Source organism: Cheilinus undulatus, linkage group 11 (assembly GCF_018320785.1).
Source record: "Cheilinus undulatus linkage group 11, ASM1832078v1, whole genome shotgun sequence".
Classification (NCBI taxonomy): domain Eukaryota; kingdom Metazoa; phylum Chordata; class Actinopteri; order Labriformes; family Labridae; genus Cheilinus; species Cheilinus undulatus.
The window spans coordinates 31588445-31615805 of NC_054875.1; the positions used below are offsets into that span (position 1 = coordinate 31588445).

The 27361-nt window shown below is 41.2% G+C and overlaps 3 protein-coding genes across 7 annotated transcripts in view; all 3 read right to left on the reverse strand.

Annotated features, from left to right (window-relative positions):
• Window positions 1–597: 597 nt before the first annotated feature.
• tasorb (transcription activation suppressor b) lies at window positions 598–16377 on the reverse strand. Of its 2 annotated transcripts, none has more exons than XM_041799392.1 (23): window positions 15977–16377; window positions 14109–14254; window positions 13775–13867; window positions 13599–13671; window positions 12637–12728; window positions 12425–12559; window positions 12183–12307; window positions 12050–12081; window positions 11576–11681; window positions 11257–11360; window positions 10887–10996; window positions 9281–9353; window positions 9101–9175; window positions 7756–8589; window positions 7109–7410; window positions 6923–7025; window positions 5986–6839; window positions 3602–3724; window positions 3310–3469; window positions 3108–3216; window positions 2484–2662; window positions 2183–2317; window positions 598–1963 (listed from the first exon to the last, which is right to left on the reverse strand). In XM_041799392.1, exons 1-23 carry the CDS (start codon window positions 16278–16280, stop codon window positions 753–755), a joined length of 5478 nt encoding a protein of 1825 aa, XP_041655326.1. In that variant the 5' UTR covers window positions 16281–16377; the 3' UTR covers window positions 598–752. The 2 variants fall into 2 exon arrangements, with proteins under 2 accessions (XP_041655326.1, XP_041655325.1); XM_041799391.1 differs by having other exon boundaries at window positions 598–1966.
• Window positions 16378–18152: 1775 nt separating this feature from the next.
• Window positions 18153–24530, reverse strand: asb14b (ankyrin repeat and SOCS box containing 14b). Of its 4 annotated transcripts, none has more exons than XM_041799708.1 (10): window positions 24473–24530; window positions 22397–22551; window positions 22257–22309; window positions 22047–22178; window positions 21395–21553; window positions 20835–21080; window positions 20310–20478; window positions 18942–19476; window positions 18669–18822; window positions 18153–18596 (listed from the first exon to the last, which is right to left on the reverse strand). In XM_041799708.1, the coding sequence occupies exons 2-10, from the start codon at window positions 22519–22521 to the stop codon at window positions 18418–18420; spliced, it is 1752 nt and encodes a 583-aa protein (XP_041655642.1). In that variant the 5' UTR covers window positions 22522–22551; window positions 24473–24530; the 3' UTR covers window positions 18153–18417. The 4 variants fall into 4 exon arrangements, with proteins under 4 accessions (XP_041655642.1, XP_041655643.1, XP_041655641.1 ...); XM_041799709.1 differs by having other exon boundaries at window positions 23909–24510; XM_041799707.1 differs by having other exon boundaries at window positions 22397–24510.
• Window positions 24531–26663: 2133 nt separating this feature from the next.
• dnah12 (dynein, axonemal, heavy chain 12) overlaps window positions 26664–27361 on the reverse strand; it is a 28639-nt gene continuing 27941 nt past the window's right edge. The window contains exons 71-73 of the mRNA XM_041799362.1: window positions 27174–27265; window positions 27026–27093; window positions 26664–26857 (exon numbers count right to left, since the gene is read on the reverse strand). Coding sequence (XP_041655296.1) covers window positions 26664–26857; window positions 27026–27093; window positions 27174–27265 — 354 coding nt within the window. The remainder of the gene's footprint in view (window positions 26858–27025; window positions 27094–27173; window positions 27266–27361) is intronic.

Consider the following 27361-nt stretch of genomic DNA (forward strand, 5'->3'; position numbering starts at 1 on the left):
GCCCAATGCCCGTTATGGTCAGAAACTGATTCCTTGGTGTTCAAACACTTACTTGTCTTCCATACAAGTACAGTACATATTACAAGACTACTGACCAATTCAACTTTGAGTATATTTTGTTCATGGTAATATACATATTCTTTACTGTTTAAAATCAAAGTTGCTTGTCTTCATACTGTTTGTAAATAAAAATAAGTAGAACGGGCATGGAGATTAAGTGGACAGTAAAACAACTGTAATTCAGATTTTAATAGTTTGTTTGAAACAGTCTTCAAACTGGTCACACAAACAAGATTTGAAATGTTTTATTTCATTAGAATTTAGGACAATCAAATATGTAAAATAAAAAAAGAAAACCAACAGCAAAAGTGAAATTTTATTCACTATTTTTTTTTCCTTAAAAAAATATCAGCCTTTCCACTTGTTCACAAACCGTTTCAAAACCGGACAAACAGAAATAACATGATAAATTCCGAGAATCTGGAAGGCCATTAACATTTGTTGGCAAATATAAATATAGTGGTTTGGACAGGGTCTCAAATAGCTCACATGGAAAGAGTGTACATACAGTTCACACGACAGTAGGACACTCGGCACTGCCTGTATCAGTTTTTATTAATGTAGAAAACCAGAAGCCTTAATAATTGATTTAAATCAATGTTTTTATGACAAGGAAATATGTACATTCAGCCAGCTCGAATAGTCTCTGTCTTTTGTATGGCGTTTGATGCCCCTTTGATCCTGTTGATTGTCTATTCAGGAGCATAGTGTGTGTGAGAATATGAATAGTCTGAGTAGTAATCCCGAGCCCCACCCCTGCCTGCTGGGTGACCCCAAGAGCAGGGTCCACCTCCAGTCCCACCCCCCCGATCATGTCCTCGTCCTGGCCGAGGCCAAAGTCCTGGGTGTGGGGCTCCTCTCCCTCGATATCCCATACCACCCCGCATAGGTCCATAATCCATCTGTCCGTGGAAACCACCTATATTGCCATAGCCCACTAAATGTGGAGGCAGCTTAGGTCTGACTGCAGAGCCCCCTCTGCTGGCCACTGGGGGAACTCCTACTGAAGGTCCAAGGTTGTCAGTGCAGTTCACCTGAGTCCTGCACCCCTGACTACCAGGGGTGTTACCGCTGAGGATTTCCGCTGTTGTAGAGTGTCCACTGGGTTCCAGTGGGCCAGATGTGACCACACCCTGGGTGCTAGCAGTCTCACAAGTGCTGGTCCCTGCTGCCCTCCATGCTCCCTCCCCAGCTTCACTGAGTGTCCTCTCTTGTAGCGTGGGGGTTCGACTAGCACTGGCAGCCATGTAGCCAGGCTGGGGTGAGTCACTGTGTTCTGTGTAGGGGAGGGAGGTGGTGAGCGGAGAGCTCCCAGCAGTCCCAGCTCCGCCTGTATCTGAGCCATATGCGTGGCCCAGCATCATAAGGTGAGGAGGAGGGGGAGGTTTCACCTCCAAGGGGAGAGAGGCCAGGTTGGCTAGAGGTCCTGCTGTTGCCACGACGGGTGGGGTTGGGACTGCTGTGGAGGCGGGGGTGCGGTATTCCTGTTCCTGGGTGCTGCTGCAGGGTGAAGCAGGGTAAGCAGGGGAGGCAGCATAGCTAGATGAACCTGTGTAAGATGACCAGGAGGCTGAAGGACATAGGAAGCTCTGATGAGGATTCACAGGAAAACCTCCAGGGGACAAGCTGCCAATGTCTGAGGAGCTGAAGCCCATCTGGTTTGAGGCTTTGAACTGGGAGATGGCTGTTTTGAGAGCACTGTAGTCAGAAAGCGTGGGAGTTCTCTCTGGAGTGGCCTGCTCTGGGAGAGGAGGGCGAAACTCATCTGCCTCTGGCGGTGGCGGCTGTGGAGGGTTCCCCTTCTTAACCTCCTGTTTTCGCTCTGAAGGTCCTGTTGTGTTGGAGGGCTCACCATCATCAGAGTCTAATGACATGTCCTCCTCTTCAACACACTCATCATTCACTACTAGGAGAGCAGGAAAGGGCAGAGAGGGAGAAATGGGAAAGATACAATCTCATAAACGTGTTGAACACATTACTAACATCAAACTCTGCAGGGTGGAACAGACAGCTTTAACTAGCAAGATAACTACACAGAAAAATCATTAACACTTCAGGATCAGAAAAATCATGAGAAATCCCAAGTGTTTAGGGATTCAGTCTTGCAGGCAGTAATACCCACCAGTAGAGGGCGGCGTTGGAAGCTCATTCTGATTAATGGAGCCAATCAGGCTGTGGAAGCCACTCATAACGTCATCAATGCTCCCAATAACTATTCCATTCCTGGAATATTGTAGGAACATCTCAAAGGGCCTCTCTGCAAAAAACACATCCCAGAATGAGCATTTTTCTGTTTGAGCATGTTATTTTATCTTTTAGTGGAGAGCAGTGAGACACTAAATCCCACACCAACAATTCAGAAAAAACAGAGTTCTTCAAAGAAAAAGTAAATCCTAAGCTCAGAGTGATTGTGATGAAGATACCTGTGAGGAAGATAAGGTGCCGCTGCTGGGTGTGCTGTGCTTGGAGCTTGATCAGGCACTCCAAATCTGGCGCCTGGCGTGACTGGGTGTCACATTCGTGATAGGGGAGAAACTCCACAAGGTGCTTTTTCTGATAGATTGTGAGAAGGTTCAGCAAGCCCATAGCGTTGGCATTTAACCTTTAAAGAGACCAACAAAGTGTTTAGATACTTCTGTCAGATTATATACAGAAAATCTGACATTACATTTAACACTTTCAAAGACCTTTTTCAAGACATTCTTCATAAATTTTAAGACTATTGCACAAATGTCTAACCCATTACATCAATAACAGAGTTATGCACATGAAAGAAAAGAAAACGCTGCAAGTATTTCTCTGTAGTTCTGATTTTTTTAGCATGTTAAAGCCTACAGCCTCTTCAGATTACTCTAAATATTTTGGGGGGAAATCAAGATCATACAGTCGTGCATTTAGGACTTTTAAATACATTTTATAAGCCTTAATTTTGGCTAAAATAATTATCAGCTTTTAATTCTTTTTAAGACCCCACAGACACTCTGTATTTACAGTTTTCATCCAGTGAATATTTTTGAAAGATTTGTTAAAAACAAAGTTGTACTGACCTCCCCAGTTCTTTAAGTTTCTTTTGGGACTTGCAATGCACCTTCCACTGCCAGGGGTGTTCAGGGGTGCTCTGCTCTTCCAAGAACTTGAGCAGTCCCTGCAAACGATCTGCACAAATCAAGCAACACAAGCTCAGAAGTCTCATTCTGTGAATGTATTCAGTGAACTATCACTACTCTCACAAAGCAAAGCAACATTTACCCTGTGTGATAAGGTCAGGGTTGAGGACGAACTCATCAGACACTATGAAGCCTCCGGACACAAACAGCTCATTATAAGTGTGGTTCTTGACATCGTCCAGAGTGTCCACTCCAGCAAAGCTCACTGAAGGCAACTTCTTCAAAGACACCAGAGCTGGGATCTGCAGATGAGATTTCCTCAGTTACTCTTATGTTGAAACTTTTATCATATAAATTATACAAGGACGTTATTTCTGTTAAACTAGACTGAAGTCGGACTTTGATATGAAAGAGTTGGTGGGCGGTGGTTGTACCTTGTGCACATGAGCAGCAATGTCCTCGTTCTGAATGATGATTAGGAGCTTATCCAAACTGCCGCTGTTTTCCAGAAACGCCTGTGGGCTGCACTCACTGTTGCCGAGGCTTTTCAAGTACTCCTTTGGGACGAGACAGGAGAGACGTAATTGTTACAGACAGACAGATGAATGTGTCGTTCTCTCTTAGGAGCACGAGAAGTGACTGTCTGACAGATAAAGAAAGAGCTGAGTACTGAGAGATGGGACACACTGTGACAGAGAGGAGCTAGTATAGCAATTCACTCACAGTGTAGACCTGCATTTCAGCTTGAGTGTGCATGTCTTGTTTACTACAAAAAAAAGCTACAGAGGTTATTTTCCTCAAGTAAAAATGATGAATGTGTACGACAGATGTGGTACTGCAGAAACAATAACCCAATGTATTAACTTGTGAATATAATGCTTTGAGCTTTATTACATCACTTAATAAAATGATCTGACACTAAATTATTTTATTAGATACTTTATATAACCCACTTACTTCTGTGATTAATTTTATCTGATTATGAAACAGACTAAGTAAACACTAGGGGTGTAAATCACCAGTTTCATTCCGATGCAACATTTTGGACAACAATACGTTATTTTCAGATGTCTCAAAATCTCCTATGATACGATTTTGATTCGATACAGGGGCCTACGATTGATATCAGGCGATTTTACGCAAAAACTTCACACAGTTACAGAAAAAAAAAAGCTTCTGCAATTAATTTGACAGGTCTCTATTTTTAATAAAAAACTCTTTAACAAAACAACAAAGACCTGATTGCGCCTGATTACCTTTAAATTAGGAACACAACTATGAACATTTGTGTTCAAACATGTTGATTTAAAACCGCAAACATTTTGAGTAGGCTACCAAACTTTTATTTCCTCACACCTCCAGATCACCCCAAAGCACCAATGTGGACCTTTTCTGCAACCCTTCATAATAATGATCCAAATATTTGGCCTGTGTTCCCATTTCAGATTTTTCTCTTGAACGTATCTGCATATATGTGTACTTGAACAGATATTTCTGCTTTAGATCAGCTGTTCATACTTCATACAGGGGCCCTATTAATATGGCATATAATTCATTTGTAGTTAATTCACCTTACGAGATTTAAATGAGGTTAAGTATGTGGCCTATAATATAGTGATGAATTTTTATTATTTTTTATTTATTAGAACATTGCTTTAAATAAATGGAGAGGTTAGACTGGAGCAAAGTTTTATTATAAAAGACGCTCCTGTGATGAGCAGCCTCCTAACAGGAGCGAGGGAGTGGGGTACACAGAGAACAGCTCTTCTGCTTGAACCACGTTAAGTTTGGACAACTTATATTTTCATTATAAATCTAACGTTAGACTACGAAATAAAATCAGTGTATTAAAGGAGAAATGCAGCAGCTGACTTTCCCCTCTCTGCTTATCTGGAGTCTGCTGCAGACAGCAGCGGATGTCTGCGTATAAAGATGAAGACGTAGTCTGCAAACTTGTCCTGCAGTAGTGTCTGTCTGAATTATGTCCACAGAGCTGAGGGAGGACGGGATATCTACTTTCCATCAGTCGCAAAACTTTAACCCACTGCTGTTAGTTATCTAGCTTGCAGCTAGCTTGTTGAGGACGCTGCCTGGGGTGGAAACTGTCAACAGGCGTGGCGGGGACATTTCAAAATAAAAGCCTAGCTTGAAGCATCGATTTAGATGGATGTTTTGACTTTCCATTGATCTGATTGGATCATCAATCATCCAATCGATATATCGATATACATCAATGAATTACACCTCTAGTAAACACGATGCCCCTTTTTGACCTAGAAAAGCAAGCAGGACCAAAAAGGAGTAAGACTGATTAATTTTAAATATCTCTACGGTCTGTCAATGCTGCCTTGCCAGTGAAAGCAATCAAATGCACGCAGCAGTCAGTGTGGACAGGATCAGAGATAAGAGGAACCGCTCTGTCTGAAGGGTTGGAAAGATTGACACAAATTTAAAATTCCATTTTATAAGATTAGTTTTTGGGGTTTTTCTCCTTTGCCTTTATAGACAGAACAGCTGTTAAGAGACTGAAAACATGGAGAAGAGAGAGTGGGGATGACAGGTGTCATCAGGCCGAGGTTAAGAGTTGAACAAGGGACTGATGAGGAACGGGTTTGTGCTCTTTTTACATGATGCTTTAGTGTTTCAGCTAATAAGGATTTTGCTCATAGTAGAGTAGATAGATAGCTAAAGACACCAGTAATTTATAAATTAATGAGGGCTTTTGTCATATTTTCCTGATACTGCAAATCGGACTACAATTATGTAAATCAGTACTGCTGTTCTACTTGAAAGTCCCTCTGAGAGCCTCATAATGTACCTTTATCTCCTTGCAGACAGTGCTCTCCTCCCCTTCATCTCCGGAGTAGATGTAGAACTTGACTGTGTTCTTTGTGACGTCCTTAAAGATCTCCACCAGGCTGCTGAAAACCTCTGGCTTCAGCTGACCGATAAGGCTGCCAGCCAGCAGGCCTGACCCGCTTCCAGAAGCAGCCCCCGAGTTTTTGGAGTTATGTTCTGGAGAGTCTGCTGTGACGTGAGAGGGAGAATAGACCTCTCCCCCCAACTCTGTGGACTGGGCTTCTGTTTTCACCTTCACTGATAGTGCCTCTTTGACAGGGAGCACTCTGCCGCTCGTAGAGGAGGTGGTGCTCTTTGACTGGGAGGGCTCAGCTTTAGCTTTCGGAGTCTGTACTGGGGTGGGGGGAGGCGTTGTAAGATTAGATGTTGTCACTGGGGGAGGTGGGGAAGCGACCTTGGAGGGAGCAGGTGGGGATGGGATCAACTTGTCCATCTTATCGCACAGTGCTTTGACATGCCCCTGAATAGGGACAGGGGAGACGTAGGGAACAACAAAGTCTGAGAAGCAGATATTGGGCTGCCAGGAGTTGCGTGAAGGCAACCTTGATGGTTGCTTTGACGTGTAACAGATGCGGTGCACCTGCATGATGTTTTTAATATCAGAGGTAAGACTGTGCATTTCCTGGCTAAGTATAGTGTCCAGGCTGATAGAGGGCCTGAAGATAACTTCTTCTGGGACAGGTAACGTTGGTGCAGCAGCCACCTTTTTAACTTCCACGGCTGCAGGCGTCTTCTGCTCTGGGAAGCTGTTGGCTGCTGTCACGGCCTCTTGCTCAGGCTCCGGCTTTGGCTCAGGAAAAGGCTGTGCTTTTTCTGAAGGGAAGAAAACAGGAACATGATCACTATGATGTCTTGTAAACCACAGCTAAACATGCTTACAAGGAGGGCAGACATACCTTCATTGGTTGGGTTAACCCATGTTGGGTCATTTGAGGTGTGGGCTTGCTCTGGTGGGGACCCTGGACTAAGGGGACTACCAGGGCTACAGTCCATATCCACCTGGGGGGAGACAAGCAGTTCGTTTTGAATGAACTAATGCAGGGTAAAAAAAAATGACAGTACTCTTTGAATTATCTGTTTACCTCTGTGTAGTTTGTAAGTAATGCTGGCTCGTTTTGTTTCTGAGGATTTGGGTCGTGATCCACCCTCCCTGAACCTGTCGACTGTTCGCCATGGTTGGATGGCACAGAAATCGAACCCTGAGCCACGGCTTTGTTGAGAGTAGCCAGGAGTATCTTGAGAAGGCGCTGGGTCTCGTTGACTGTAGAGGTGTTGGCGTTGCCTCGGGCCCTCAGGTCTGTGTCATAGATGCCCATGCTTTCCATCACTGCTGTTAGATTGTCGCTCTGGCCTACATCCTCTCCCATCTCGTCTGCTTGGGCTCCTGGCAAGACACATTATCAAGTCAAGCTAAATTGGGTAAATCCAGATCATCCAAACTTGGGAACTTCTAAAGTTTTCATATTTTACTGATGGGATAAAAACTTAAAGGCAAACCTCTTGAACACTGGTTAAACAATTAAACTGCTAGGATATTAACTTTGAAGATTGTCTTTAATTTCTATTTATAGACACTCGTTACTATAGCACAAATGGGTAGCAATAAACTTTTATTTACAAGACAGTTCCTGATACTTAATGAGACTGTGGAGATAAACTAATAGAAAATTCATTCCTTGATTACATCATTTAAATCAACAACATAAAGAGCAGCAGCAGCCCCCCTCACCTCGACTCGGCTCCCCGTTGCTAAGTGCATCTGCACGCTGACGTTTGTTCAAGCCCATTCTCTCATCTCCCTCCAACTTCCTCTTTAGACTGTTTTCATCCCAGGCCATGTCGTCCCCCCCCTGCTTCCCAGGCTCCTTCACAAGTGCTTTCTTATGGAGCTGGATCAGCTTCAGCAGCTGCTTCATCTTGTCTTTATCGTACTCACTCTGTGACGGTCGCAGCCTCTGAGCCTGCTGAGGCTCAGAATCGACGTGAGTCTTGTGCTGCTGGGCCCCATTTGAGTGTGCCAGCCCTGACCTTCGAGGCTTTTCCTGTGCTAGCCTCTCCTGAGGTGGTCTTTCTAAAGGTGGCTTCTCTTGGGGGAGCCTTTCTGTGACTTTTTCTGCCCTGTCCGAGCCCCTGTCTGAGCCACCCCAGTCAGAAACAGGGCTGTATTCCACTGGGGCAGGAGTAGGTGTGGGTACAGGTGTGGGGTTCCGGATTTTTTCGATGATATCCTTCGCCTTGTTCAGGGGTAAAATGTAATTGGCAGGGTTGTGAACGTACGTACGCAGCACGGAGTCCATGTTAAATTTGGGTCGGGGCACTGGATTGGTCCTTTCCTCTACGGTATGTTTGTAGTCCGGAAGCATGAACGGCCGCACCGTGCCTGAATCTATTCGAGTAAGGTAGTCTGTGACCTGCCGCTCCACCCCAGTGCTCATGTCCTTGCCTGGGTTGGGACGTAATTTGTAAAGGGCGTAGTGCAGAGCAGGGATGAAGGGCTCCACGGAGGTCAGGATAGCAGGCTGGGGCTCCACAGACAGTGGCTCAGGCTCCATCAGTCTGGATGCTACAATGAGGAAACACGTGTTATTTTTAAAACCAGTAGATGTTGGTGCTATTAAACCAAGAGTTAAAATAAAAACCAATTCCCCTCTTATTTACTGGTTTAATCTTCGTTTTATTTCTCTTGATGATGATGTCACAGACTTTTTTGTATTTTCCTGAATTTATTTTCATTTCAATCTCTACTTGTATTCATTTAGTACTTTGACTGCCTTCCAAGCTCTCTGTTGTCACTTTTATATATTCTTGTTGACCTTTCACATTTTTTTCTTGCCTTTTTGAATTTTAAAGACATCTCAATACATGGCCTAATGTTTCTGTAAATTTTAAATTCCCTGAGTTCCTGCCTTTGCATTTTAAAACCTTTTTAAACATGTTTTTTTACAGGTGGTGACCCTCTATGACACCCATCATCTCTGTTTGCTAATAAAACATTCCAGCTCTGAGCTTCATGCAGATGCTGCCGATGGGCCTTGATCATAGAAAGAGGCAGAGAGATGGTGAATAATACTTACAGTACTTGACAACCATCCTTGACTCCTGAAAGATGAATAATGCTTGCAGGTTCTTCTCCACTCGCCCCCACCGCTCTAGAAAACAAACAGACACACGTTTTTTAAAAGCTGAACCTTCACAGAGGGGAACAAGTAGGTGTTTCATGAGAATCATGAGAGGAGAGTAAAAGCTTTTGGCACCTTTGGACTCAATCATCTGAGCTGAGGACAGCAGGAAGAGAAAGCCTTTGTCATGCAAGGACTTAACCAGCACCTGAATGAGGAGAGGAGACACTACAGTCAAAAAACCTCATGGGGTTAGAATTATCTGGTAACAGGAGCCATCATAACACCAGTCTTAGCAATATAACACACTTTAGGAGACTCTATTATTGAATAATTTATTAATATTTATTCATTACTATTTATAATATTTTATTGCTTTCATTTTACAGGGATAAGTCTGTAGCTTCTAGTGTTTTTCACAGATAATAAACATGATTTACTGAATCACTTATATTTCTAATATCAAAACATGATCTTTGTCTTTTAGAGCAGTGGTTCTCAATCTTGGGGTGTGGACCCCCTTGGGGGTCACGAGACACTGAGAGGGGTCCCCGGATTCCTTTAAAAAAACAGAATATTTTTGAAATTACACTGTAGCCATTTTACAGCAATTTCAACCCATTTTATCAAATTTCCCATCAATTCTAACACATTTTTGCCATTTAACACCTACTTTTGTCAATTTTAAATCCTTTCCACCACTTTTTTTCTGCCTGTTATTGCCACGCCTATAACCAGTTCTTGCCCCTTAAGCTTAATGTTGCCTCTGATGAACCATTTTTGCCACTATTACCCCCTTTTTTTAACCACTTCTTACACCCAATTTTTCCCATTTTACCCACATTTCACTAACTGATATGCCAATTTTTGCTAGTTTAACCAATTTCTGCCAATATCTGCCTATTTTTCTTTCTTAGTTAATACTTTTAGCCAGTTTATATCAATTTTTTATCCATTTCACCAAATTTCCACCCATTTTTGCCAATTTATAGCCATTTAAGCCACTTTTTAACTACCTTTAACAACTATTTATGCCCATTTTTTCCACTTTAACCCATTTTTGCCATTGATATTTCTTTTTTAACAATTTCATGTAATTGTTGCCACTTCCAACCCATTTCTGCTACTTTTAACCTGATTTTAACCACTTTTTCCACCTTTTTTGCCATTGTTAACTCATTTTATCTAACTTTTTTAACCCACTGTCATTCTTTTTTTTCCCAACAAAAGGGATTTACATTTTTAAGAAAGCTATTTACGACACAAATGATTAAAAAAGTTATTTGTCTCTTTGATAAGAGTGGTTATTTTTATCAGGTTAGATATGAAATATGGTTATCACAGCTTAACTTTACAATGGACTATGACCTTGCTGACCTCCATGGACCCCCAGTTTGGCTCGGCGCTATAAAGCTCTCCCCTTTACCCCCCCCCCTCTATGGGCAGCCTTGTCACCACATGACTATTCTTGAATGTCCATGGCTGTGTTCAACCCCCTTCAGGTACAGAGGGGGTCCCTGGTCTCTGGCACCTTTATTTTGGGGGTCGCGGGCTGAAAAGTTTGAGAACCACTGCTCTAGAGAACAATGTCTTCTAAATTACATGAGGATACACTAATGCAACTACTAGCTTGTTTGCTGGTTTAAAAATATATTTGGTTTAAATAAGGTAACTGATTCTGTGTCTTCATGGAGCTTTTATGCATTACAACCTGGTGGAAAACAGCTACAAAGTGACTCACCATCCTGTCCCTCTCCAGTTTGTGGACCAGTGCTGCCAAGCTACCGCTGGTTGCTTTGCCTTTCCCATCCACCACCTCAAACAGGCTGCAGGACATCCCACACTTCATCACTGCGGACAAAGAACAGCAGGTGAATAAGCTGACCCGTAACCCATCTATGTAGTCCTTTTTTCTCTGAGCTCAGTTGTGCTTCTAATGTTGGGTACGTTTTGTCTGTTCTTCACTGGACTAAGTGAGAACACGTTTTAGTTACAGGTGATTTACAACAACAGCTTTAGAAACTGGACTTAGTAAATGCAGTGAGGGCTACATTTTGGGTGGATCTACATTGTCTGATTATGAGAGGAGCACGTATGTGGTTAAGACTGACCTTCCCGTGATGTGCTGTAGGTGTCCCAAGAAAAGAGCACCGGGTGAATCTTTCGCTTCACCTGATCCAGCTGCATACCTCGACTCACCTCCAGTTTCTCAGGCCTGTAGGGGTAGCACATGTGAGCCTTAGGAAAACTAATTCAGGAAAACCTAATGCGTTTTTTGTTAATTTCAACTCCAACCACAGCACTGAATCTCAAAACGTTAAAATCTTGGCAGGTAAATTTGTCTTTTAAAGATTATCAAAGGAAGATCTATTAGTACTGTCATATTATCTGCAGACTTGCAAAATCATGAGAGATTACAGGATTACTTACAGTTTGAAAGGAAGGTAGGGGCGCGAGGAGGATCGTAAACAGATGGGAAATAACTCCCGGCCCTTGTTTACCAGTGGACCACTCCACACAGTGTAGCAGCCTTTCCCTACAACAAGTTCAAGAGCAAAGCTTAGGGATAAAATATCAACTAGCTATCAGAGAGTAATCCTTAAACACTCTTTTCTAATCAAGCCCATGAGCAGAGAAAAGTAGTCACCAATCTGACACTGAATTAAATCAATTCAAAAACAGACACACAATGTTACAATATCATTTACAATTGGGAGCACCTGTGTCTGATTGGACTTGAAACACTCTGTGGCATTTACAGTTGTTTTTTTCCACTGCCTAGATCTTGGCTTGTGTTGTACTTACTCTCAGATGTGCGTCTCTTTGGACGAAACTGTCTGCTAAATGACATTGTAACATTGTATTTATTACAAGCAAAAAACATATGCTTGGAAAGTATTTTACCTCTACTTCCTTCATGGGAAATTGTGTTGAACCTTTAAGAGAGGGAAATAAAAAAATCTTATTTACAAACAAAGAAAACAGCGGAGGTGTCACCTAGAAATGGGTTCAGGATGTCCTGCAGGGGTTTATGTACCTGTGTGCAGTCATTGGGGCCGCTGCAGCTTCTTTGCCTTTGTACTGAAAGGAAACGACGGCATAGGGACAGACTTGCCGTGGCCGTGCCTTGATCTCTTCAAATGCAAACTCAAAGAAATATTGCTGAAAGTGTAAAAGAAAGACCAATGAAAATCTACTCATTTTGTCTTGGATACAAACTGACGCTAATTTACAAACACAATTCATAAAATAAATGACAGAAAAGAGCCCTGCATTTACCTGTGTGAGCTCAAAAGCTCTGTAAGACAGCAGTGATGTCACCCTGTTGGCACTTCTGGACAGGTGACAGTCAAACTTGGGTGTAGGTTCAATAGTGTTCTTAGGCATGTTCTCATGGATGTGCTTTATTCGGCCCTAAAGCACAAGATATACTGGTGAGCTTTCAGTTGGGCAAAAACAATGTGAAAATGAAAACAGAGCTGTGACCTTACCCGCATAACTTTAAAAACAATTATGTCTCCGACACAGCCAACATCCAAGGGATTGATTTGTAACAAATCTGAGTATTTGGAGAGATAAACACCTGCAGGGACAGAAGAACTGAATTAGAAGAAAAGCATTATGATCATATAATGCATTTATATACCATAACCACGCTTTAAATCATGTCAGTGACTAAGCAATGAGGGCAAACTACTGGCAAAACTTCAGTTTCGTTATACAATGACAATAAAAAGCTATCTATCTATCTCACTGTTACCAACATTTTTTTAAAAAGTCAACTTGTATTACCAGTTAAACACCTGCTGTTATGATAAAGATTAAATATTTTTTTTTCACTACAAATGTTGGTACAAAAGTCAGCTGTTTTCTAGGCTGGTGCCACATGCCTGTGGTTACTCATTGCTATAGCTGAGTGGTTTTACACAGGTATAGCCTGGCACAGACAACGTACAACTTCATCATGATTTTATCTTATTACTACTAGACCGTGCAGCTCCTACAAGATGCTCTCTCCGCTCCTTACACTCGTTAACTTCTGGGTAGTGGAGCATTATGGCAGTAGCCACTAACCAGAGCTTCAGTGGCAGCTGTGTTACAGCTTTACAGAGTTTCTGACCAAGACTGCAGTCCTGAATTAATTAAAATACATGAATAAGTTTAACCCACAAGTAATTCTGGTGCCAACTACCAAATAATCATTTAGCGTACTAATTGCCCACATCCCTAGAAGCCATCTACAAGAGTTGATGTTTATTATTAAAGATGATTTAAAATGTGATACGATGCATTGAGACTAAGTGGTAATAAAATTGCAAAATAATAATAATTTACATTGGATTATATGGAGAAATATGCACAACTGACAAAAATTATACAGGGCAAGAAAAAAAATGAATGACAACTTCAGCTCCTTTAAAAGTCAGCAGCAATGTGCTGGAGCCTAACTTACCGACTGATGGACTTCCAAGAGTCATGATCCTCGAGTGCCCGACTGTCAGGCCCTTCTCACAGATCCACAGGAGCTACAAGTACAAAAAAAAACAAAAAAAAAAAACACAAAGATCAAGACAGTTTTCAAAGCAAATAAGAACAAATCTTGCTTTCTCACTCATCCATCATTAATACCTTGGTTTTGTCTGGATAGAGGAAGCAGTAAGACTCTGTCAGTTCTTGGTCTGTCCGCCCCTCCTGCTTCATCTCTCGTCGTTTCTCAATGAACTGGAAAACAAAGACATACAGCAGACTGAATTCTGAACACTTACACTCGTGGATTCACTTGTTTACAAGTGATGCCATGCACTTATATCGTAAACATTGTACCACAGCACCTGTTACATCAGTATTACAGGAATTTAAGCTGAGTTAGCTTCCAATCTACAAACAACTTTTAGGAATAGAAAAGGAGCAACTGAAAAGTTCAAGAAGAGAAAAAGCTCGGTACAGCAAGATAATGACCTACCTCTTTCTCCAGAAGCTCATTGTGAATGAGCCTAGCTTTGCAGTAGGAGAAGGTCCCTCGAGACGATGCATCGAGGTAAAATGAAGATATGAGCTTCACAAGGTCTTCAAACTCCCGGCTGTCAGGTGGCAGAAACTGGTACAAACCTGCAAACACAAGGATGGAACAGTGGTTAGCATGTAGCACCAGATGCACTGACCTAAATGCATGTGCAGAAGAGAGTCTGAGATGGCAAAATATTTTTGATCACACGTTTTAAAGCAATACAGTTTATTATTTAACTGATTGACAGTGTCAAAAAGTTCAAAGCATTAAAAAGAAGGCAATCTTTAAATCTTAACAGTCACCGAAAAAGAGAAAGCATTGCCAAAATTGAAAAAATTCATTTGCAAAATGTGTGCAATTCAGTCAGTATGCAGTGGCTTGCCTGTATCAAAATAGTTTAAAAAAATAGAAAGTTTAATTTATACTATGACTGTATCAGAGTTTTTAAAATGTCTGTTATTGCTACACCCCAACAGAATCTGAAAAAGCAGTGCTGTCTAGGTTATTTTCTTTAAAAGGAAAATGACATCATGTGTGCTCTTTTTACACTTGTGATCAATATTTAGGTCACATGCTCTGTCTTGTGTGGGTGTCAGCAGACAATTCTTCATGTATGTTCAGTCCACCTCTGTAGGACTGCAATAAATCAGCTCAATCCTTTGATAAACTTATTTCTCATATGTATCAGCTAGCTCATCACAGCAGGTGACTGAAATGTTCCTTAGAAGATCAGAGTAGTAAAAACACTGATCAACAGCAGTATATATCTCTAAGATAAACAGCACTGGGTGCATGAAACTAAGCCTTGCTAGTCTATATTTACATAAGGTTTATGATGTCAGTCTACTGGTAGTGTAACCACCACAGAGGACAACCCAGATGGAGCTTCATTAGCCTTAAGCTGTGGTGTAACAAAGTTGTAAACAATCCTCAAAGTGAGGCCAAAGAGTGAACACTCAAACAAGCCTGCCTCTGGATCATTTGATCAAAATGACTACTGATGCTGTACATGTGCAACCTACTGAGGAAGACACTGGCATGGTGAAGCTGCTCATCAGATGCTCAGAATTAAAATTAATCAACTTCAGCTCATTTTGCATACATAAAAATTGTCATCTCACAGCATGGTTCTTAACAACTTATATCCCATTGCCACTTTGCTGTGGGTATCAACACCTCCTTGAAACAGGAGGGTGATGTGAAAGGAATACAGTACTCTGAGGAGTATTGGGGCGGTTTGTATAAGGGATGCTCTGAGGTTGAAGTGATATCAAACTGGGACAAATGTGTAGGTATCTCTGCTTCAACACAAGTGTCATTGCACTTAAAAGCATTTTAACTAGATAGGTGAGGTTTACACATTCATGCCCTTCACTGAGGTCAATGAGACACCCACATGTTGTCAGGTGATGGCTGCAACACACATATGACAGCAGCAGCAGCATTGTCCAATCACACTAAGGTCCCATGAATAGGTGAAGAAACTGAACAAGGTGGGCTTTGAACAGCCGGTCCTCAAAGTGCTGCTTTTCGGCGCCTTTACACGAACGGGAGTACGTTAGCAGCCCACTGGTACTTGGACACCTGAGCATGAGCACCCAAGCTATGTCTGTTAAAACTACATCTATTAAGATTATGCATATGCGTACACCGTATGATGTGGATTTAGTTTATACATACAATGTCAGTGAACACAGTTTTGAACTCGTTAAACTACCGGGACCAGCAAGTTAGCTAGCTAGCAGGCTAGCAACATGCAGTAGCAGAATTAACGTATGAAAGACAGGATGGCTCTGTTCAAAATTGCAGGGATATGGCACCACCTTTCCGTTCTCGTATCTTCCTCGGAATCTGAAAATTTCTCCGTGGCAGCTCCTCACTCGGTCTCTGGCCTGGCAAGGGAGAACTGCTAAAGCTCCGGGCGTCCGCCTGGACGCTTCTCCGCCGCTCAGGGGCTTCTTGTTCGGGCATTACACTGTCTCCACATCCAGGCTGATCGCCATTTTGGTTGGCTGTGGCCGAGGTGGCGGATGAATTCTTCGTGGGTTCGCCACCGTCCGGCAAGGAATCGTCCGTCTTGGTACATTCTGAGTCCCTTTTCCCCACTGCGCTGGGGTTCAGGGCCATTTTCGGGCACCGTGCACGCAATAAGGGCAATGTAGCTCTAACGATTACGGCGCCGCTTCACACACACTCTCTCCTCCTCACCCAGCCTCCGCCATTGTGAAAATGACGTACACGTTCTTCTCCACCACTGCAAAACGCTGCCGTCACTATGTTTACATTCGAGAGAATCCGCGCCGCCTAGTGGTCAATAGATGTAATAAAATGATAAATGTCGTTTCAAAATGTGAAATGAAACCAGAATTAAAATTCATCACTGAACAGGAGCGGAAATGTGGCATCAAGTCAGGGCTGTAAATTACTGTAATTAAGCTTTTTATGCTTTCAGGCTACTTTACATCATAATATCACATTTCTGAATACGCCTTTTAAATATTTTAAAATGTAGTAACACCTTCCTTAACACTCTCCAGCCAAATATTTAAGCTGTGTCCTGTCAGATAGAAAAATTGAAATTTCCAAATTTATACTGAAACCTAAAGAACAAAATGAAAAATAAACATTTATTCCTGTGATATTTCATTTGCCCACCAGGTGGTGGCAAAGTATCAGGACTTCTCACGGTCTTATGGTGCAGTTTCAGTTTGAGAAGCACACTTGTTTTGATGGTTTTGATGGATTGCTGACGTTTTCCTAAGTCCTTGCATCAATATGCGAGGACATTACATCTTGGCTTGTTGGGAAATTTGCTTGAAAATGAGATTTGTTTGTTTTTTGGGGGTAGTATGCATGGAAATTTCAGGTATTTTACAGCATTTTTGTGTAAATTCTGGACATGAATTTGTAATTACTGGGAAATTTGTAATTTTAAGGTATTTCACAGAAATTTGGGAGAGCTATCTGTACAGTTTGGTGAGTTTTCTTGTTTTATTTTGTGTATTTGTGTTTCATGGAAGTTTTAAAGATATGTTTGTGTATTTTGGAGAGTTTCATTGGGTTGTTTTGGAATTTCTCAGAATTGCATCCAAATTTAGGTTTTGGGTGGGAATCTGCATTGTAACTTTCATGGAATTTTGGGTGAAATTCTTTGGATGTTTTTGAAAATTTGGAAATTTTCAGGTATTTTCATGGAAATTTTGGGGGGGTATTTTCATGTATTTTGAGATAGTTTCATTAGAATTTTTGGGGAACAAATGCTTTGGTATTTTCATATAGATTTGGGAAATGATTTTGTAATTTCTGGGAATTTAAACTGAATTTTTTTGGATGGGTGTAGCTTTATATGTTTAAGGTATTCTGGAGGAATTTGGGAGAATTATTTGTACATTTTGGGGAATTTGATTTGAATTTTGTGTGATTGTATATGTGTAGGGGGGTCCTTTGAAATTTTTCAGGAATTTTCATTGGAATTTCAGGGAATTTGGGGGAATATATTTGAGTCTTGGGGGGGAATTTGAAAAGAAGTGTTAGACGGAATTTGCCATGAAACTTTTGGGAATTTTTACTGAAATTTTGGGGATTTTTTTTAATTAAAATTTTAGGCATTGTGGAAAAGTTTCACAGAAACATTTGGGGAATATTTACAGAATTTTTAGGTAATATTTATGGGATATTTTAAAACAATATTCTTAATGATTTTTTTTTTTAAATGTGTCAATTTCTTCGATCACCAAAATAGCAGGAAAAATGACTCCACCAACCTCTCTCACTGGTCCACACACAGCCAAAAGATATGCTAAGTACCTATCTAGTGCTGCATTTTCTGCAGAAACAGGACCTTACGGTGATTTGTGGATATCATTTTTGGGCAAAGCTAAAGCCAAACTTTTGGACTAGACTACTCATCCCAAATAAGTGGTAGAAACTAAAAATGCATTTTAAACAAAATCTCAGGTTAAAATAAACTTGTCTTGTACTTTTCATGCCTGCCAGCTGAAAAGTTTTTTTTTTAATAATTTAATATTTCATATTATTATTATTTAATCTCCAGAACAAAGAATGAATCTGTACACAAGACATCAACATGTCACTGTAGTTACTGGAGTAAATGACACAAAAACTTTTTTGTACAAAGTATTGCAAGGCACAGAGTACATAACACATGTACTGAGAAACTTATGAAAAGCACACAGTATGAAAGTAAACAGGTAATGGATACTGACAGTCTCTTACAGGGATTTCTGTGAGATCTGTAAACTTTTCACAGCAGGCTAACCATGCTGCCCCTGCTGTAGACATCAAACTCCTTGTAGCGAAGATAATCTTTCAGCCTGGGAGGAAGAGGAAGGAAGTTGATGAAAACTGGAGCTCTTAGGCGCAGACGACTAAAATGCTCCCTTATTTGCAGCCGGCATAGGTGCTTCAGACTCCGGGGATTTCCTGCATGAAAATTTAGTCAATTAATTCACATTTTGTTATCAGCACATAAGAGCAGGATAACTGGGCTCTTACTTTGAATGTGACAGATCTCCTCCCACTGTTTCTGCTCCATTAGGGTTTCTTTGAGTTTGGTGCAGAAGGTAACGTGGTCAGTGTAGTCCAGCATGATGCGTACCACCTGAGCAGAGATGTGCTTGAGCCAGGCCACCGTTATCACCTCACAGAACTAGAAAGAGACAAGGACACATGGCAGATAAAGGAAAACAATGGAGTTGTCTGATGTGGAATCCATTCATTTATTTCTAATCCTTACTCTATCCTCATCCCAGACAAGCCTTGACTCACCACCATGTCTTTGATGATAGAGGTCGTCCAGGGAGCGTAGTCATGGGAACTATCACCATAGGGACAGTCAAAGCACCGCTTTACATCATATCCATGGTTCAGTATCATCCTGAGCATGACCTCATCTTTCAAAGCATACTGCAGTGCTGAGGGGAAGTGGGTGGTGTTGACTCGAGAGTAGTAGTTCACATTTGCCCCCGACTTCAGTAGCGTGTTGATCAGTTCATAGTTGCCCTGTCTGAGAGCCACCTGCAGACAGTTGATGGGATCCTGGTTCACCATCGCTCCAGCCTCTAACAGCAAGCGGGTGCACTGTAGGTCATCGTTGGACACGGCAAAAAAGAGGGCAGACCTGCGCTCGTCTTCGTAGTTGCGCCTCACCCTTGGGTGAAGCATATAATTTGGATCGTAACCTGCCTTGAGCAGCATCTCCACACAACGTGCATGTCCACCAGCAGCTGCAGAGTGGAGAGGACTCATCCCACTTTCCTTCACAACCTCCAGCTTAGTCACAGGGATGAGGTGCTGCAGAGCCCTGTCACGGAGGAGATCCCATATTAAACAAATAAAACAGAGGTTTTAATTCCATTTGAAAAGTGCAGAAGCTACAATACTGTGCAGAACTATTAAGCATGTTTGGGCCAAAAACTGAGGCTGAAGTAAGCCGTGGATGTGGCCACCATTGGGCAGGAAGGAGAACTGACACAACCCTACTCATGCTCTGGACGCCTTTGCATATTACCAGGGGCATGGCTCCAAATAAACACAAGATACTTGGGCCCTACAAAAAGGATCAGGGCTTAGTGAATCCATTACTAACTGCCTCCAGAAGTCAACTGTGCAGACCGATGGGTAGCAAGAAGCCAGCACTTCGCTAGGATTGTCAAGTGGGAACCCTCCTTCGCCAGTGTTTGGTCTGGTTAGTCCCACAACACCTCCAGAGGGCTGAACAGTGATCCCCAGCGCCCTAGAGCCACCCCTCGCCATGCCAGCTCTCGCCACCCACCATGTCAACACAGAAACACCTTACCACAGGGAAAATAATCTGCTGAAACATTACTAAGTCCATACCTGTAGGGCAGAGTAAAGGGTGGATGTGGAAATTAAGCATGGCCTAAGGTACCATTTAGGCAGGTAGTGGGGTTGCCAGGAGCCCTGGGTTGGGCTGTGGATGTCCCAAGGACATCTGCTAGTAGTCGCTGTCCGATTGCCAGGAGTGAAAAGGCCCGTGCAAAAGAGATGCTGTCAACCATTACCTTGTTGATATGTCCTAAGCTGGACATTGGCCCCCCCATGGTGAATGCTTAGCGCTTACATGCCTAAAACGTATGCACATGACTGTGAATGTCATAATCAAGTATCCCTTACAGTATGTGTCCATGGTAGGCCACACGATGAATCGGCAGGTGTCCGCTGTACAGAGGTAGGTTGGGATCTGCTCCATGTTCCAGTAGTAGGGAGATTATGTCGGGGTTACCTGATGCTGCAGCATCAAACAGTACAGTACCTGACTCGGACTCATGCCTCACATCAGCTCCTAAAAAAATCAAACATATAACAGCACATTTAGGCTTTTCCAGATTAAAAAAAAAGATCTTTTGTGAATCAAAGCTAGCCCTGCAGTGACAATTGCAAATGCTTTAAGCTAAAATGTAATTCTCTTGTAATAAATATAATTGTAGCTGAATGACTCATATAAGCAGCATAATTTTGGTTACTTTGGGCTCCTGCTAATCAAGATAAACCTTAAATGTCCATGGTGCAACCAAACAATGACACAACTAAAGTTATGAGTATTTAGTTTCAACTAAGGGTTAGTGTCAACCTAACTTAGCGTAGACCTCATAATGTAACCAGGACACTTTAGTAATCCTCCATAATAATTTTACAAACCTTTCTGCAAGAGGAGCTCCACCACATTTAGATGTCCATTCTGTGCAGCCAGAGCCAGTGGAGTTTTCTTTTTGATGTCACAGGCATTAGGGTTGGCTCCAGACTCTAACAGTAGATAGACAAAGTTCTCCAGGCCTAAAAAGGCTGACTCGTGTAGAGCTGTCCTGCTCAGTGGTCCTATTTGGTCTACATTGGCATTGTAGCGAAGCAACAGGGTAGCCAAGTCATACTGGTCATTCAGAATGGCTTAGAGGAAGAGAGGGAGGAAAGAGTCAGATAATATTTGGAGAGTGTCAAAGCTCCCACTGTAGGAAATTTGCTGGTTTGATGCCCCTTGTAGGCAAAATGGGAAGAGCTCTCTCTCTGCTGATCTTATCAAGTAAATGAATAAGTGGTATTTTCTGACAAAGTCATTATTCTTTAGTTTAAATTTCAACAAGAATTCACAATGACTCTGTTTTGATTGTGTGGCAGAGATGGTAGGCAAATAACAGTAAAGAAATATACATTTTCCTCATAGGAGCTTTAAATAACATGTTTTGTATTCAGATGTGAGGTACCTGCCACTAATGGAGAATCCTGCTCATCGTTCTGGAGATCTGGGCTAGAACCATTCTGTAAGAGGAATGTAGCACTCTCTCTGAGTCCATGAACCACAGCCAGGAACAGCGGCGTCTCACCCTTCAATGTACGACACTGGACTGCACCCGGAGGTGAAGCTGAAACACAAACAGCATAGCAGGCTTTTAAAAGCTGCTTGCTTCTAAATGTTCTAAATAAAATGTTAGCTACATATGAAATATACTAAAATGAATGCTGATGCCTTTTCATTTCTTCAAAACCAAATGCCCCCTTTGCCATAAGCCAGTTTGTGAAATTTCATCCCTGCTTGATATTCCATAGTCAACCATTAGTGAAATTATAAGAAAGTGGAAGCGTTTAGGAACAACAGCAACTCAGCCACAAAGCTGAAGACACAAAAAAATCACAACTTGCCAAGAGACAAGATAAAAGTGATGGTAATACTGTTTGGTATACGGGTATTAATATTTCAGATTTGGGTATGTCCTGTGTTACCTGAATAAAGATGCTTTAACAGCTCATATTTCACTCACTACCTGTGACTGCTTTTAGCTTTATGTGGAAGGGCCTCATATTGGTCTTTTCCTGAGGCCTCCAAATGACTGGAAAAAACCCTGGTAATATAACTACCTGAGTAGATGATCTCAAGTATCTTTCTATTCTCCTGCACTGCAGCCTCATGTAGAGGCATCCATCCCCGGTCATCGACTCTGGACAGGGTCTCTGGCTGCGCTACCAGTCTGCTTAAAGCTTCTTCATCATCTTAACATAAACACAGAGAATGATTCAGCAAGATGTATTATAACATGCTTTAACAGATGAAGAATCAATTCTGTTCACCTTCTTGGATTGCTTTGAATATCTCATCAGGGTCTTCACTTGGTTTCAGATCACTATTGAAAGAAAAAGTGCATAAAAGGGTCAAAAAGATCAGACACAAACAGTATGAGACATTTCATGCTGCTTAGTTTGACACCAACCTTGGATTCAGTCCTTTGAGCTTTCTGTATTCAATAAGGCTCTGTTCAATTATGTATTGCGTCGCCTCATCTTCATCCAAGTCGTCCTCCGACTGATAAAATTCATCCTCTGTCTCTGTGTTCATCTGTTAGGAGTCAGCGCACAGCAGCTTGCTCTGGGGAGACACAGTCCCGATGTAAGCAAGACCATTAAAAACTCACAAACCACTTGAAGCTGAAAAGATCAGTGCCACATGATTAAGCTGAGCACAGAGTAGTTGGAGTCAGCCTCATTCCTGCATTCAAAGTGATTTTAGATTCAAAATATGACTCGAAAATGCATTAAAGCTATTGACCTCCACAACTCAGAACTTTATAGGCTGTGTAGGAGTGGATTTCCCTCTGTGAAAGCTCTTGTGAGTTTTTTCAGCTCCTTATGAAACTGACTGAAATGAGTCCAAATTAGTACTGATGTTTCTTAATGACCTTAAACGGGTAAAGAGACCATCAGGAGCGAGGCTATTTCTGTATTGTTGTTATTAATACCTGAAAATTCCACAAGACAGTCAGGCTGCAGACCTCCTATCTCAAAATGCGTTCTTGCAGACCACTGCTATGTTAGCTTATGCTACATTTACCAAAGCTAACATAGCTAACATAGCTATGTTATCTATTTAGCTCATGCTGCTACATTAGCTTTGGCTGTTTTTGCCAAAGCTCATATTGCTTAAGCTAAAGCTAATGCACCTAAACTGGCTTACATATTCAGTGTGTCCCAGAACACATTTCTGTACTAAATACTAAACATTTTGAGTAGGCCTACATAAGTGCAGCTAGTGTGTTTAAACTGACAAGTACAATCAAATTCAGAATACAATTGGCACACTAAAAATGTGAGAATTTATACCCATAACTGTATTTTTAGCATGCTAGTGCACCAGCGTTAGCATCTGCTACCTAGCTGACATGTTATCAGCAGTAGCAGCAGGTATCGATCAAGAAGAGGGCATTTAAGGCAGAAAAAGGTCATTTTTTATGTGAATGATGTTAACATTAAGTAATAGTTTAATGAGACTAATGGTGAGTGAAAATAGCCTTTAAATTATGTTTATAATTGCCTAATGTCTACTTATGGTTTGCTGTAAAAAAGTAGAAGAAGAAAACAGGCAGTTCAACCGTTGTCACTTAATATTAAGGCGGCACTAACCCACTGAGATAAAGGGATCTGTACTGCATTTAAGTGTACCAGAAGTATGGGATTTGACACTTCAATCAACTACATAGCTAGCATAGCCATGTTAGCTTAGCTAAAGCTAACAAGCTAAAGCAAGCCACCTTTGCATAACTACTTTAAAACAGGTCTGATTTAGTCCTGGATAAGATCTCGGACCTTTTTTTCTGTTTTATTTATGAAATGTTGCTTGGTTTGCAACTTTTTGCACTTTTTACTGCATATAATTGCAGATATTTCTGTAACTGCCAGAAATTATTTCTGAATAAAGTTGAAAAAAAATGAAAAAAATTCAGACACACTGTACTGGCAAATCGCACTTCCATTCTGACAGAGGCGGCATCTCACAGTAGTGGTCTGAGATCCGCGGCCACCCAGACCCTTATTTACAATGCTGCTGTAGGGAATAGGCTACAGAAAAAGAATGCATTAACAAAGCCTTTACATTCTGCACCACAAAGATTTAGGTGAGTGTTAAATTTGACAGATAGAAGAACACAGGATTAAATTATTTAAAAATAAAATTTTACATTTTTACCACACATACAGAGCACTTTGTCCACAGAGGCTGCCAACATTAAAGTAAAATCTAAGGTTCCTAACAGGAGCTTTAACTATTATCCCAACATACAAATGATTACTGTGCATTTCCAAATATTAATCTTTAAATAGAAAAGGAAAGTATACCAAGAAAGCCTGTAGCCTACAACACCTAAACATTTCTAGTGTTGCACATGCTAAAAAAAACAAACATGATAGAACTTCATCAGCTACAAATATCAATGCTACCTCCACTGCTCAAAGTAGTTAAAGCCCTACTTTAACCATTTATTGTTCCATGCTTTACTTATCTGTTTGTTGTTTACCTTCAGTCAAAAGGCTGTCTTCAATCAGTGGATTTTACAACAGCAAGTGGTCTCTCAGCACCCACACACACACTGCAGCTATTTATATCTTTGCAACTATAAATGTCAGATCACGGGGTCTACACAGCCAATACCTAGATTTGACCCACTGAGCACGGCAACAACTGCTACCGCATGCCCACATGTGCAGATTTACTCACATGGAGACATATTTAAAATGACACTAGAGCTTTTACTGGAGCACTGCTATAAATAATCTTTTGGAAAAGATTTTAATTCAGTTATAATGTTATTTGCTATTTGTTCAGTCAGAATCCCAAATACTGTTGTTGAGATTGCCCTTATTAGCAAACACATGACTTAGTAAGGAACCTTATTTTATTAGCATTTTAATAAAAGAAAAATTATATTTTATTCTTTGAAAGTTATTTGCAGTGTGCACGAGAAACAAGCATGATAGAGAAAACAATAAACGAGAAAAACATGTAACTTTATTAGCATGATCACTGCTAGGGATTCCAGGCCCCCATTAAAACATAGCCTATCACTTGGAGCCCCAACACCACAGCCCAAGCCAAACCAGCACAATAACTTCAATCTTGAACTAATAAAAACTCTAAACATTGACCTTTTTTGAAACAAAAACTCAAAACTCTTTCAATTTTCACTAGATCGCTGTGAGTGTATCCTTAGTTTCCACCATATCATTGTAGTTCAAAAGTGGGGTTCAAGCGTGAGAGGTAGGTCTAAAGTGAAGCTACTCAGGGACAGGCTTTCACTCGAAAGTGAACTAAGGTAGCAGTGTTAACCATGCTACACTAATGTGCTGTCTCACAGCATCTAACTGCTTACATTTATTTAACATTGTTTATGGTCAATCAAAAACGTGGTCCACAATCTGTGGGATGAAGACACAACATGCAAACTATACAATCAAAGGCCTCAGGGGGGATTCCAACCCAGAGCCAAAGACAGGAGCAGTGCAGTGAGCTGGCAGTGCTAAACCCCTCACAAACATGCCACTTTGCAGTGCTTAACTGTTTTAACAAAGGCACTTTCCACCACATAATGATTTCTGAGGAAACAAAAATCACAGTTATGGGATATTGCTGCAGTTAAATCGATTGTTTCTTAAATAGAAACTATCAACAAGGCTCAACAATCCACACTTCTCAAGATTCAGCTATTTAAATATTTGTTCCTTGACACATTACATCTTTGCTGTTTAGTTATAAAACCAAGTCAGATAAGTACTACTTTCTGCAGAAAGATCAACAAGCTTATAAGATTAAGTAAAATGTCCTTTTTACAAGTACCTTTGATACATGTAACAAGTTTTTTTCCCTTCTTTTTTTGCATCCACAGTGCTGTTAAAGAACATGACAGTATCTTTTTTTCCCTACTGCAGTGTTTCACTCCACCCAAACAAAAGGATCCTTAAAATGCACAAGTGCAGGCCTAACAAGTAGCTGAAATGGAGCTGCAGATTATGCACCACAGGCCCACATGGGAAATATATATCAAAGTTGATTGCAGGGATTTCATTTAGACTGCGTGTTATACGCTTCTAAGGTCCGTTATTATAATGAAACTACTGCAGTGTGCTCTTTGTTGTTGATTTTGTTTTGGAGTCCATTGAGGGTGTACTTTGCTATTCAATATTACAAGTCCAAAATGTGTTTCTTACATGATAATATCTGCATTTTACAGTTCAATTTTTAAGCAGCATATCATGACAAAGAATGATCTACTATTCTCTGGACCACAAAGGAACTTAAAGCTCCTGTTAGGGGTTCTTGCTGGTTATGATACAGACTGACATGAATTTTGATGCATCTTTATGGGCAAGAAAAGCAAACAAGGCTATCAGTGTAGATGACTGGTTATTCCTTTATAGTATTTTGTTTTTGACTGCCTTCATTTTTACATTTTCCAGGGTAAAAACAGCAAAGAGATAAAAGGTAATGTACTGTGCAAGGAGGTGCCAAAATCAGCTTATACCAGAAGTTCTTCACAAAAGCTTTAGAAGAGTTTTATTAATATTTCCATGCACTTTCAATAAGGTTTTAAAGAAAACCCCATGCATAGTTCAGAAACAAATACTATGAAGTTTGCCATGCACAAATGATTATCATTGCGAATGTTGTTTTTAATCTGACGCAGCAACATGCTTGAAGTTTGCTGTCAGGATTCAGTCATCGAGCTGGCAAAGCATGGCAACACCACGCTTGATCCAGTGCTGAGGGAGCCTGCTGGTGGGCAACATCATAGAAATGACAAAATTGGTGGAGTGGCCTGTTGTGGAGAGGGTTCCCTTCCTCTCACTGGTTTTGTAGAGTGGGCAGATGAACAGTTTCTGCGGCTGACTGATGTTCTTCATCTGAGCTGCAGGGGAGAGAAAGAAGCAATGAGTCAAGAAATGAGGTAACAGTGAGGAGAGGAGGGTAAATAATACAAGGGAAAGGGTTTAAAATTAGTCTTAGAACAACGGTTATGAAGCAGACACCTGAAAACATTAAAATTACATTAAGTCAAATGTCTGATGATGCTTACAAGGTTTTATCCAAATGATTGGCATTAAGTCGAACAAGACCTTGGGATACTGCTCAGCCAGAACTCCACTGATAATAGGAAAAGACAAATGTTAGATGTATATGACACATGCTCTACCCTCATATTTTTCTTCAATATGAACTGCTACCTTTCTCTGTCCCATCGAGCTCCATCAAGAAACATTCCATTTACGTAAACACCATCCTCAGGCGATGAGTCTGACTCATCAATGGGAAGAACCTGTGAGTGTAAGTCAAATAACAAATTTGACAATAAGAATGCTCCAAGGGCTGTGAGAGTACATTTGGAGTGAAGATAAAAGGATTAAAATGTGGT

Bases quoted from the DNA above. Each gene is read 5' to 3' on its own strand.
- tasorb (XM_041799391.1), bottom strand. From the start codon at position 16,280: ATGGCCCTGAACCCCAGCGCAGTGGGGAAAAGGGACTCAGAATGTACC. The intron at 12,082-12,182 runs GTACATAAACCC...CCTCTCTTAAAG, and splicing joins GCCCCAATGACTGCACACAG to GTTCAACACAATTTCCCATG. The intron at 9,354-10,886 runs GTGAGTCACTTT...CTCCTCATTCAG, and splicing joins AACTGGAGAGGGACAGGATG to GTGCTGGTTAAGTCCTTGCA.
- asb14b (XM_041799708.1), bottom strand. From the start codon at position 22,521: ATGAACACAGAGACAGAGGATGAATTTTATCAGTCGGAGGACGACTTG. The intron at 21,554-22,046 runs GTAGTTATATTA...TTTGTGTTTCAG, and splicing joins ACTTGAGATCATCTACTCAG to CTTCACCTCCGGGTGCAGTC. The intron at 18,597-18,668 runs GTAAGAGCCCAG...ATTTTCATGCAG, and splicing joins GGAGATCTGTCACATTCAAA to GAAATCCCCGGAGTCTGAAG.